A 14,153-nucleotide genomic window follows, 5' to 3' on the forward strand; every position below is an offset into this window, starting at 1 on the left:
ATGTTTTAAGCAAGAATTTCCAGCAAAGTGACTGAGTACTGTTAACAGGAAATAGGGAGAGGAGAGGATCACAATCACCAGAGTTTCTTATATCAGTCTGGGTTCATTCTCTAATACCAAAGGAAATATTATAGTTCTGTGCTGAGTGTCCAACTCTCCTTTAAATGAGCAATAGTAATGCACAGGTTTTCATTTTAAAATGATGTTTCTGCTCCATGGCACAATAATTACGTAAGAATCAAAACAAAATAGGATTGAAATCAATTAACCCAAGTCCACATTAAATTTCAATGATTCATCACTGCACTTGAGTTGAAAGTTGTATGAAAGTTTAATATGTAAAAGATTATTTAACAGGACATATTCAAAAGCTACAATTAATAAATACCTAGCAGAAAAGTCAAAATTATTTATATTACTCTAACTTTTAGTTTTACAGAGCAAGTTGTAACAAGCTGTGCCCAACCTGTTATTAATATTTCTTATACTTGCCAGTTAGATACTGAAGCACTTTCTATCATTATGATGATTCAAAATATGAAGTTTGCTATAAAATGTGGATTGTAGAAAGATGTGACAGAACTGTCAAAGAACAGAGTATTATGTCACTTTCCAAACTGATCATAAGAGCTATATCTACACTGGTGATATATCTATACAATAGGAGCTATATCTACACTGGCTCTATACCACTCTTGAAGTTGCTGCTTAAAAATAACACACAGCCCATTCTCTCCTGCTCCAACCCCAGAAATGTGGCAGCCAGGGGACCTAGGAGTTGTGCCCCACCACTCCTCTGATGGTCTATGTCCTTGGAGCACTCTTACAGCCACATTTCTTGATCTGACCCATGCAAATAGGAGCAAGTAACCTCCAGAGTGACATGGGGCCAGTGTACATGTACCCACAGTTTTCTTATAGAGTCTGCAATTGGTTTTTTGTCCATTTAACCTATATGTGTAAATGTGGAAGTAACCACCTTAAGAATACTTGAATAGCTTGTTCCCTCTTTTCTTTTTTGTCTCTTTTTCTATTCCTTGTGACTAATTTATGTTTTTGCTAGTGTAAAGGCCACCATATCATCAGAGTTTATAACTAAGGTTTCTGAACTGTTAATGACTTTTTTTCCACTCAAGTCTTGGAAGATATTGACACACATATATTTGCTGTGTTTCAGGGATTCCACAAACTGTACCTTAGAATAATGACCATGGCTTTTCTATGCTTGCTTCTGAGTATGGAATGCATTTCTACTGACCCCCTACCTCAGTTTATCCTTTCCTACCCTTCTAGGTTACTGAAGTCATTTCATCATTGGAGGCGCTTCTGATTAAACCGTAACTGATGTTACACAGATGCACAGACACACAGAATGCACAGATGCATATAGAAGCATGTGTTCATGCCCATACACATGCGAACGTATACACGCACACACAGTTGTTTTATGCTTTTAAGTCTAATTATTGTAGAAGGGAAAGCACAAAATGTTCACTGTGTAACACAAAAAGGGCATTTAGAAACAATATACTTATACTTTGTACATGCAACTATTATTTTTGGTAAATAATTTCTGACTAGAAAACTTGAGTGCAAATTATATTTAATGTAACAAACAGATAATAAGTTGACATGTATTTATTTAGTTTGTAGATAAATGTCTAAGTCCAAAATGTCTGTAAATACTTCAAACTAAATATAATTTTTAAATGCAAATATTCAGGTCATAGTTCAAAGTCCTCAGGTTTGTAAAACAAACTTACAAAGGCGCTTACATTTGTTTGTTTGAAAAAAAATACAAAATGAAAATTGTTCTAAGAAATTTAAATGAAATAAGACTATTTCTGGCAAACAGCACATATATTCCAAAATGACTACACTAAATTCTGCCCTAAATTATAGTACTGCAATCCCTACAAGTCAGTGATACTGAATGCATACTTTGGAACTGGTTGAGTATTTTTACTCACAGTATTTTCCTATTGAAAAACACAGTTACAGTAACATTGAAATTTTACATTGGAAACTCTCAGTTTCAATAAAACCATTATTTTAAAAATAAAAATGTGTTTAGAAGAGACATTATAAAAGCAATCAAGTGTTCACTTACACATAATGTCATTTGGGTTTGCTTTGCATTTAAAACAAGACAAAATAACATTTCATTTCTATCAATCTGAAATGACAGTTTTCATTTTTGTATCTCAGAATGTTTTTGATTTAACATGTTTTAAACAAGAAAAACTTAGTTCATTTCAAATTTTTGGTTCAAAACAAATTTAAAAGTTCAAAAGTCTTGAAGAAAAAAATTTAAAAATTTTGAATTAGTTTTTCATTTTAAATATCTAGGGAATATATTTGATTTCCTGACCAATTCTACTGCACAAGAAATCAAAAATGTAACCTTATGAGAAGAAAGATGTTTGTCCCCAACAGCTTGCAAAGAACATTTTTTCCAGATATTTAGTTGGTCTAATAAAAGGTATCACATCTACTTGAAGCTTGTCTGCCTATAACCTTATGAGATTAATTCAGACCTCAGTATAAACAGATGCACGCCACAAAAGTTGCAGCTAGCCTGAACTGGGCCTGATTCAATATGTGAAACTTAAGTCTTAATAAATCCAATACATTCTTTTCACTTTTATGCTACATATATTAGTTTCAGTGAAAAATACTTTTCTCAAAATGTAAATAACCATAGTTATATGTATACTCACACCAACTGAACACTGGAGCTCAATAATATGGCTGTGCATATGCAAACTGAGAATAATTGCAGTTATTCTGGATTTACACCACTTTATCTGAACGCAATATTAGTTGCATTGACCTTCAGACCTGCAAGTCATGTACTCACATAATCTTGGCAAATTAAGTATAAAGGCTACCAGATCATAATGGCATTATTTAACATATACTTTGAGCTTCCTTGTCCCAGTTGCAGAATGCAGGGCATTAAAAAAATTAGGCCAACTGAGTATAGGAATTTATTTTTACTTTTGTCATGCTTTCAAATTAGAAAACTTCTTCCTATTGACATTTTTCAGGCTACCTTCTACATTTTTCTTTGCTGAAGTTTCTTGTTCTACTTTCCTGAAGACAGCAAGGATTATTTACTGAGAAGAGCACACACATGGGAATGTATAGTTCAACATTACAATTATTCAGTGGCAGAAGACAGAATGCCACAATTCCTTGCTCATGTGTCCATTACATGGCGATCTTGTCAATCAATTAATACAATGCTTCAAATTCAATAATATGCCATTGTTTTAAAGGGCTGTTTGGGTATGCTTTTCAACACTTTCTTTGCCTTACTAAATCATGTTGATTCATACAACTTTACTGTTCCTTCTGCCATCTCTTGATACTCCCTCATGTTTTATTTGGGGTTTCTTTGCAAGAGGGGCAGGGAGGGAGGGAAAGCAAGGCAGGGTGAGTTGCCACCAGCTCTCATTGACCGATTTTGCTTGCAGATCGTTGGCCATATTCCAGCAAGTGCTCCTGCCTAAGGACAACTGAGTTTTCACAGGTTTATTTATCATTCTATAGCAGGGGTGGGCAAAATGCAGCCCGGGGGCCAGATGTGGCACACCAGGCGATTCTAACCAGCCCACAGGGCCCCTAAAAAATTTAGAAAATTAATATTAATCTGCCCTGGGCTGCCTGTCATGCGGCCCTCGATGGCTTGCCAAAACTCAGTAAGCGGCCCTCTGCCCAAAATAATTGCCCGCCCCTGTTCTATAGTCTAGTGATGATCTTTTACACTAAGGTCCCTTTACACAACAGCAGGAGTAGCATTTGCACATTACTTAAGAAAATGTCTAGATTGACAAAGATTTGTAAAGGGATCTTAGTATAAGCAGGAATTTAGTTCCTTTTTTTTCTTTTTTTTTCTTTTTTGGTGCACACACAGCTATTTCTTTGGTGTTACATGAGCATGAGATGAATGATGTTCCCTGATGGATAGACATTTTTACACCAGGAAAGTAACTGTTGAACTGTACATCCTACAGGACAAATTCTGCTCCTAGCTACACCAAAGCAACTGCACACCAAGTAATGAAGTAAGGTTTACAAGAGTGTAAACAACAACAGAATTTGGCTCTTTGTATGCAATTATCAGGATTATAACATTTCTAAAGCTGTACTATGAAATAAACTGAACCATCCTATGATTTTTGTTCAGATGAATTATTTAACTTTAGAGGTGGTGATTAAGGCATCATTTCAAATGTGCACTGCTATTTGGTGAGAAAAGTACCAAAGTCACTCCCACAATGTCTTTACAACATTCCCATTCTTACTGTACAAACTCATAGTAGGACTGAAATGTTGTAGTTGTGATGGTCCAGGAAACATGCAAGACACACAAAGGTGGGTGAGTGATATCTTTTATCTGGTTTTGGTGGGCAATACATTTTATTGGACCAACAATATAGTTGGAAGAGATGTGCACAAAGGCTTTATGCCCAAGGCTTGCTTAACATCTCTCCCAACTACACTGCAGATATTTGCTACTCATATAAAGCCTCATGCTATTAGCAACTGCTCAAAGGTACCAATGTGTACGATGAAGAATTCCTCTCCACTATATTTAGATCATCGCTGTCAAAAATATAATTTTTGCCTTAATTTTGAATGATCATTTAAGGCAGGGGTTAATGAATTGTTAACCTATCCAGGAAAAATATATACTTAGATTAACATATCTATGAGAAGAAATGTTCAAAAAGAAACCAAATCCCTACAATCTATGAAAAATAATAGCCACAATAAGCTACTGCTGAAAGCATAGTAGACCTTTCACACACAGGAAAAGAGTTCTCTCTTTATCTCTTGAAAAATAAAGATCATGTCAGCTTAACACTTGGATTGCACCTTTCATCCAAAAATCCTGAAGTAGTTAACAAGCATTAATGGAGTAAGCTGCACAACATTTCTATGAGGTAAATACAGGAATACGGGCTTCATTTTAATATTTTAGTAGAGGTTGTAGCACCTCAGAATTCCTAGATCATAAGTGACTTGAAGCAGAAGACGGAAGGGAAAAATGTCTTCTACCATGGGGAAGCAGAATTAAAACTAAACTAAAACTCCTGGGAAATTTTTATATTTTTAAGCTAAAATAAAATAGTAATTTTTTTCATAGAAATGTTCACACAAACATTTCCACTTTTGAGTCTTTATCCACATATAATCTACAAGTGGGATTTTTGAGAGCTTTTGAAAATTCCACCCTACATTTAAAAAAGGCTGAAGCTAAAAAAGAAATCAACCAGAAAAACTAGAGATTCAGTCAAAATTATCCATGCATCTGTTTTTTTAATAAATTCATGTACATCCTCTCAAAAAATGTTGCCTTAAAAATAGTAACTGGGCAGATGTACTTCATGAATTAGTAAGGTTTTGAAAGCAACTAATTTTTTGTGTGCATGGGTAGCTAAACATTTGATTGGGTATTAATTTAGGTACCATTTTTGGATATGCATATACTTTTCTACAACCTATTATAAATTATTCAGGATTTTCCTGAAAAATCAATTATTAAGAAATGAGTGCATCAAATTAATAAATCTTTTGGACAACTTAATACTCTAATTATAAAGAAATAGCAATCATAAAATACTATCATAAGCATTTAACATCAGGTACCAAATTCCTCCATTAGTTACCTGGATAACTTGTAGCCATGTAATCATGAAGAAAACATGGCCCCTAAACCATACATTGAAATGTATTAATTTTTAACTAAATCATAATTATCAGGTGTGTTAACATGTCCGTATCTTTTGCTGGAAAACAGAATTTTTAAAAAATGTATGCAAACCACTGATTTGAGATTAACTGATAAAACATGTTTCTTTTCCTTTGCAGACCAGACCTTTGTGGTTTTAAAATAAATTAATCATAAATAATAGTGCTAGGGCTACATAATACCGTATACACTATATTGGTTCTTGCTCAAAAAGTGGATTGCTTTTTTGGCTCATATTTACTCATTTATACAAAGCTTTCTTCCATATTTGTGCACAGCAGAAAGGAATCCACAAGTCTAGGCTTTACCAGCTGCTGGAAATCTGAATCTTTAAGGCGATCAGGGCTCATAACTGCTAGTCTTCGTAAGGCTGCCTGCAAGAAGTAATGGGGGTAAAATTAAAAGTAAGTAAAGTCTGCATTTCCAGAAAACATAATAGCTGCTAGTAATAATTAGTGGTTGAAGTGAAACTTCTGTATGGAGGCCAGAGCCAGTTCAGGGTCTACATACCATACACTTACCAATCATACACTTAAATCTTCCTCCAAATTAAAAACTGAAACAATAATTCATTGAGCACGTTACAATGAATTCAAACAAATATATGAGCAGGGGTTAAACACAATATTTTCTATAGGAAAGGACTCTTGGCTGGAAGCGGAAAGGCTTAGGTTCTAGTCCTGCCTTGGTCACTGATCTACTCCGTAATCTTCAGTAAGTCACCTCACCATTTGGAAACTTTAGTTCCCTGGGCAGCTTTTTGTCTGGCCTGTTTATTAAGACAACAAGTTCTCTAGAGCAAAATATATGACTTAATATAATTGCATGCAGAACCTAATATAATAATGTAAAGGAAATAAAAGTTTCAAACAATTTAGGAACTGAAGTAACTACCAAATGATGACACCATATAAAAATAAATTGACTGCCCTGTTATCTTCATAAAAACAAACTAAATGATGTGATTTCACCCTTCTTCCTTTGGAACTCACAATATTTAGTAGTTGTGATGGTCTAGGAAATATGCAAGATGCAAGGATTTTTGAGGATGACACCTTGCATTGGATCCACTACATGACTGGAATTGATTCAGACAAGCTTTTAAACGCAATGCATTCCTCTTCAGATCTTCTTCAAAGACTCTTCTATCATGTATTTCTCCAGCCTGCCTAATTCCAATCTTACCTTCCTTAGGCCAGTCTACTTGTACAGACTCCTAATCTCAGTTCCAGTGTCTTGGCATGACCAGTCCTTTGCCTCCTGTCTCATTCTTCATTAGGCCCCAATCTCTAATCCATCTGGTTTCTTCAACCAACAGGCGCTTTCCTGATTCTTTGGGCAAACCTGCCTAATTTCAAGTCCTCCTACAAAATACAGAGACACTAGAGCTTCTTCGTAAGACAATTTAAGATCATCAGAACAATGTATTTTTCTCTAATCTGATTCTTGGAAATGAGAAATTAGCAGCACACTAAATGCAACTACACTACTTCCAGTACTCAGAGGGCACATCTACACAAGATGCTTACTGCGTGGTAGCCTAATAACAGTGTGCAGTAGTGTGCCGTTCAAAAATCATGCTAGTGAGTTACTGTGCAGGGTTATGAGGCTACTGTGCAGTGACCATCACAAAAAAAACCATGTGCCATCACTACTGTTCATTTACTGTAGTTACTGCACATTTAGTTAGCACTTCACTAGGGAAGTAGTAAACTAAATGCACAATAACTACTGCACATGATTGACTCTGTAGAGCTGACTAAGGCGTCTCTATATACATGTTATACCCTTCTTGCCATATACCCCTTTAATGCCTGATTGTAAAAGATCTAGGGGTATGTTGTCTACCAAAGTAGCTTTAGAACCTGAAGCAGTGTATCTGCATCGGTTACATTTCTAAGCACAGCTAATTAGACTGGGGGAAGCACTATGCTGATGTGGCTGTCCAGCTTGCAGCCTGCAGGCTCCTACCTGGCCACTGCCACCTTAATTTTCCATCTGCTGCTGCAGCCAAGGTCTCTAAGCTTTCCCCACCATCAATTTTAGCTTTCTGCTCCTGCCCAAGGGGCCAGGATGGTGCAACTCTAGGACTTTAGGGTGGGACTGTACCCATGGCATGGTGTAGTGGTGGGGAGTGAAGGGCTATGACTACCCACATGTGCAGTGCAGGAGCCTATGTTTTGCACTAATGTGGACACTGGCCACTTAGAAGTTGGACAGCACTGTTTTGGAAGAAAATATAATCTACCCATGGGTATAGGAAGAATGTTCTTCACACATGAAGAATAAGTAGTTACCTCATTTTTAACAAGAACATAAAGAGAGGTCTGTTTGGAACAATAATAAGCCTTTCTCAGAAGAGGCTTTCTGTACCACAGACTCAAAAGCCAACAGGCATCAGGAATATAGGGACAAGAAGTGGTAAAGGTGGAGTAACATAACACCAAATGAATAGGTGAGTAACTTCTTTGAGTTCAGCTACAGATCTTCAGATATAAGAGTCACAACATGCATTGTACTGCCTAAGTCAGATGGGGCAATGGCAATGAAAAGCCTAGAGACATTCATTGCCTCAGAAATAAGCATTGCAATAAGCAAAAAGCTAAACATCAACTCCAAAATCTTGAGCAGCACAGTGAAATCTTGTGTTGACAGAATGGATACATCTCCTGACAAAAATGAGAATAGTAAGAGCCACTGTATTTGGCTATATCCTTTATAACTCTCAGTCCTCCCTACCAACACCTTAACCATCATCCTCTCTCATCCAGCTTTCTGGCACTTCCAAAGAAGTGCCTAAGCGGCACCTTCCAGTATATGGAGAAATACTGAGTGCAGTATGACACTCAATAGAGCAACTTGTCTTAGATGCCAGAGGGAGAGCAAAAATGAAAGGATCATTATGACAAATCAGGTGAGTTGCAGCTTGGTTCAGGACTGTTGCCCCAGGCCCCTATGTCTAATAAACCGGTGCACTCAGCTTCTAAGGAGCAGTTCAAAACAACCACAGAATTTCTCACTTTTGGGGTTCAAAGTGGTTTTGTTCAGGCTAGCTTCAGAGTCTTGCTTAAGCAAACAAAACTTCCCTGTCAGTGACTGAGCAGAGTGTTAAAAAAGATTCCAATTAGCCAACTTTTGAGTCTGTTATTCAGAATAATAAAAAAGTTTTTCCAGCAAATATTCTCCACCTTTTCATTCATCAGGGCTTGGCTTCCATTGCCAGGCAGCCCATCTCTCTCGATCACCTCCTTCTCATACTGAACTGCAGGAAATTACTCAGTTCCTGAAAGCTGACCAGGCCAGCCATGCTGACTACCCTGCACTTAGCAGAGGTCTTTCTCCCAGCCAATCTCTGCCTTGCAGCTCAGAGAAGAAGAAGATTGTAATGAAAGAGACAGAAGGATGAAGAAAAGGAAGGGGATGTAGTAAATATTTGTATGCATTAGTGTGTATGGGTTGTAACAGTTCTGTGATGAAAGGAATTTGCCAAAGAAATTACAGTAGCAAAGAATGAAATGTAAAAGTTACTGAATCCTGAATTCAGAAGCCAACAGAATTAATATTGAAAATAGTTTCAAAGGTTTTTCCTTCATCATGGGCCAGGAAAGAAAGAAGCATGTTTAATGAAACACAATACAAGGGCTTTATGTTTCATTTTAATGAATAATCCCAATATTATCACAGTCCCTCTGCTAACTGTATTTAGAAAAACTTTTAAGATATTTGGGATGATACAAAACATCAGGCCAGATAAATGCCTAAATATGTAAACAAAACAAATTATTAAATAGAATTAAATTAATACTTATAGTCTGCTCTGTTATTAGTAACTTAGGATATATAATGTTTTAAAAAATTATCTTTAACCTTTATCTGTCTCCTTTTTAGAAAATACTGAAAACTCAAACTTTCCAAAGTCATGATTTCAGCTTTTTCAGGGAGGGGAATTTTAGAGCAGCTGGTATCAAGAATACTAATCCTCTGAGCTCTGAATTATTGCACTGAGGTGCTGGAAATGCTCGACTACCATAGTGAGTTTGGGGGAAGGTCAGTGCAGTATTGATGAAGATCCAGCCATTTGATATAGGTGCATATGTCTTGATTTCATTGGAATTGAGATGTGAAGATGCTTAATACTATGCAGGATTGTGCTCAAAAGAGAAAGGAAAACCCAACATGGTATTTTCAATATTCTTCTGATTCTTACATACACTACAATTCCATGAAGTGAATAGGAATTCTGTATTTTTCAAGACACATAAAAGAGGACAGTTTAAATGCACCCAAGGGCGACTGGTGCCTCCTTAGTCAGGGGGGCATGTCCCACCCCTGCAACTAGTCAGCACAACTGGGGGAGGGAATCCCCCCATGGCCAATCTTGCTGACCGGGGAAAAGACCATAGCAAAATTGGCCAACTGGAAAGCAGCTGTGCCACTCCCACAAGTGGCCATGGTGCTACATCCGGTGCTCCCAGAAGTGGCGGGCACTCACGGGGGGCACCGGCACTCCCACATGCCCCCCCTCACAATGGCCTAAGCGGGGAGCACAGCCTGTCGGGGGTGCACCAGCAGTCTCAGGGTGTGCACGTACATTGCCACTGAATGCACCTACCAGACATGCCACAAGAACGGAATCACTGTTGTTCCTTTCAGTTGGTGACCTGCAGAGTTTTATGAGGCGAGGAATACCTAAAAATTTAAAGAGGAATCAGGAGAAATAACGCTTTGAGATAATGCCAACTCTAAATTGTGATGTCAAAAGTCATGCTGGGGGAGTTTTTAGTTTTACCTTTCATACTTAATACAATTGCTAATACCTTTAATGTATCACAGGTGCAGAAGGAACAGCCTAGGCATGCATTAAACAGTGCTATCTAAAGTGATCACAGTTAAGCAATTTATGAAGCATAAACAAATGCACAGATATAGGGCATGTACTGCTCTTTCACAATAAAAAAGTTAAACTGAAAGTCTTCCCTACCCTTTCCACATTCACTTAAAATGCCAATCAGCCAAACATGTGCATTCTTGCTTGTTTCCTTAATTGATATACTAGTTCCTTGTCTATCTTTGTGCTAGAGAATTCTTCTACTCATGTTCACGTGAGACTTGAGGCTGATAAACTACTGGATGCCATATTTCAACTGGCACAGTGTCAGCCAGCCACAGTTAAATGTTCAACATATATTTCATCATGTATTACATGGCCAGGGAAGATATACCTTGGGGTTTCAGTGAAAACATTAGTTACGGCTTCATTTACCACAATCTCCTCCTTCACTGGCAGGACAGACTGTATGGGGAACCCTGCAGTCTGTAGGGAGCATGAAAGTGCTAAAATAAAGCTGCTCCTTCCCCCAAACCTGTTACACTGATCTCAGCAAGAAGTCACTCTCTGAATATTTAACAGTCTGCCATCAAGCTAGTATCACATTCTTACAGCTGAGTTTTATGGCTGCATGTGCCACTTCAGGATCTCGGCTCAGCCGTGCCAGCGTAACTGCAGATTTCTGTTGAACTCTCTCACAAGCAGCAACTTCTGCTGAATTCCCAGAAGAGGATCTCTCAAAGAGCATTTCCATTAAAAGCTGAATACCTACAAAGGAGTGAGTCGCTTTCAGTAAATCTCCCAGACAAGAATACAAATTTCAGCCCAAGAAAATAACATAAAAAAGCAGCAAATTGGCAAACATGAAACAGGCCTCGGGTAGCAGCTTAGCCTAAATAAAGAAAGCCTACATAATAGAAGCCTACAATTCAGATTATCAGAGTTTGGGCACAGCTTGACTTGAGCTGAACTGAACTAAACGGAATCAAATCAAACCTAGCTGGTTAGGATTTTGGTCTGATCCAGTAAATTTGGCTCTAAAATCAGTTAGCCATGTCAGTCTGAAGTCAACTAGAAGGCATGGTAGATTTTCACCTTGTAAACTAAGAAAAGTAGTTTGTTATACATGTATAGCGCAACAGTTAATAAACTGAAGCTCATTTCATCAAATTCAGTAGAAGAGTGTACATATATATATATGGAGATATATGAAGCAGGGATTTTTTTGGTACTATGTTTTATTGAGTCAACTGTACATTTGAGAGAGACACTAGGCAAACTCTCAGGCATACACCATTCTTCAGGCCCTGTAAAAGAGTTAAAATATTATTGAGAGGGAAGGAGGGAGGGACAGAGACTTTACAGGTCAGGGTCAAGGCAGCCAGGTTCATGTTCTGACTCTAGCTGACCCAGTAAAGTATAGCACCAAGGTGGGCCAAGTTTTATAGTTCGGACCTATGTTAGACAAAGATTCAGGCACACTTTCTGGTCCTGGAAAAGGGTTCTGTTCCCCCTGACCCCTGAGGCTCTCTCTCTGCCCCTTGGGGTTCCCCTCTGCTCACTCCTGTCCCCACTTGCCCCTATGGCTTCCCCTCTGTCCCTCCCAGCTTAATTCTGGCTGCCAGGCTGTCCCTGGAGAGCAGAGAAGAGCTGATGCTACAAATGCTGCTCCTGCTGCCACTGCCATGACTGATACCGGGCTGCTACTCTTCTCTGGGCTAAGCTCAGCCTATAGCATGGTGCTGGTGACAGCAGCAACTGGGGCTGGGCAGACAGGTTCCCGTTCTCTGCCTGTTCCCCCAGAACAGCAGTCAAAAGTAAGCAAGAGGGCAAGAGAGGTGAGCAGGGTTCTGGGGTGCTAAGAAGGTGGGGAACGGTGGGCCAAATCCCTGGGAGAAGCAGGGGGATGGGGTAGTGGGGCAATCTGGGCCAGCAAGGGAGGGGGGCAAGTGGGGTGTTTAAAATGTCGCTTACAGGGGTTACGTGTTGATGCAACATGAACTGGATAATATGGATCAGAGATAAACCTGCCCTGGAGCGGCATACTTCTAAGCCTCCTAAAGGATACTTAAAACTAGTTGCATGAGTTAGCATGTTGGCAATCCAGGGGTTATGAGTTCTAGGAGCTACATAAATTAATGTGCAAGAACTTTCTTACTTATTTCACTTTGAGCTGCTCAGATGTTGATCTGTGTAAGCACTAGCTCAAATTTGAATGGGATGGGGGTGGGAAATGAAATGGGAGGTGGAAGGAAAATGGGGGTGGGACAAGGGTGGTGAAATGAAGTCAGTCAGTCATTTAAGGATAAAATAGAACAAGTAAAAAAAGAATTTAAGAGAAATAAAAAGGAAGTAAATTAAAGGAGGTCACATGTTTTAATAAACTGGGATTTGGGATTGGTGTGGCGGGGAAGGGGGTGGTCATGCTTCCCAGGGTGGCTGAGAGGTGGGAGTGGTGAAGGAAGGTGCTTTTGGAGGAGCTGCTACTCCTGACCTGGGAAGGAAGCCCCAGGTCACAGGGACTTTATCCAGCCCCCTACCTTGTTCACCTCCCACCCCCTCTAGACCTGCAACCTGGATAGCTGGCATCTGCTCTGCAGGCTCTTTGCAAAGGGTTGCACCCTTTGAGGTGAGAAGGTCACACCCCTGGGGCAGGAGAGGGGGGTTGGCTTGGTGCCAGAACCACCCCTGGGCCCTAGAATTTAGGGGGTAGAAAGTTTGTCTATAAAAAATAGGAAGGTGGGGGAGGGGACACTCCATCCTGGGATGTTGGGGGACAGTAATCTGGGTGGCTCATCTGTAGGGAGTCACCACACATTAATGGAACATGAGCTGGGTAACACGGATCAGAGATAAACATGCCCTGCAGTGATGTAACTTTGAGCTGCCTAAAGTGTGCTTAAAAATAGTTTCAGGTGTTAATGTGTGAGCAATCCAGGAGTTAAGAGCTCCAGGAGGCATCTAAAATTAATGTATAACAAGGCCCTCACAAGGCCCTTTGTGTGTTTTACATGGATATGTGCCAACACCAAAATGATCACTTATATCTTCTCATTGGCTAAGAGAGAGTGCTACATCACACTAGCTTGTTAACACTTGAGGGCCTGGGTCCAAATCTGGCATAGCCACACCTAGCTTATAGTGGACAGTAGGGCTGTGCAAAGCTTCGGTCGCTGATTTGATTTAGAGGAGATTCAGCGGCCAAATCTCCAAATCAAAATCAAATCAGGAGACCTGTTAATCTCTCCGAATTGAATTGGAAGCCTCTGAATCGATTCAGAGAGATTCAGAGAGATTTGATGATTCGGCCATAGACACAACTTTATATGTTTTTTCTACATACCTAAAGATACCAGGTGCGGCTTGTGAACGCTGAGATGGTGAGGTGGATGGAGTGTCCCATGGGAGCACAGGGGTCCCCCCATGCGCTCAGCGGCAGACCCCCCTGCACTCCCGTGGGACACTCCATCTGCCCCACCATCTCAGCATTCACAAGCCACACCTGGTACCTCAAGGTATGTAGAAAAAACATATAAAGCTGTGTCTATGGCTGAATCACTGATT

General features: G+C 39.3%; 1 protein-coding gene across 2 annotated transcripts in view; it reads right to left on the reverse strand.

The window, feature by feature from the left end:
- Positions 1–386: 386 nt before the first annotated feature.
- The window catches only part of INSC (INSC spindle orientation adaptor protein), a 275,844-nt gene continuing 262,077 nt past the window's right edge, over positions 387–14,153 (reverse strand). For both annotated transcript variants that reach the window (XM_090032621.1, XM_090032620.1), the window contains 3 exons: positions 11,202–11,357; positions 10,374–10,450; positions 387–6,135 (listed from right to left, as the gene is read on the reverse strand). In XM_090032621.1, coding sequence (XP_089888747.1) covers positions 6,007–6,135; positions 10,374–10,450; positions 11,202–11,357 — 362 coding nt within the window. In that variant the 3' untranslated portion in view covers positions 387–6,006. The remainder of the gene's footprint in view (positions 6,136–10,373; positions 10,451–11,201; positions 11,358–14,153) is intronic.

Source organism: Crocodylus siamensis, chromosome 2, assembly GCF_052110815.1.
Source record: "Crocodylus siamensis isolate JL-2025a chromosome 2, ASM5211081v1, whole genome shotgun sequence".
NCBI lineage: Eukaryota > Metazoa > Chordata > Crocodylia > Crocodylidae > Crocodylus > Crocodylus siamensis.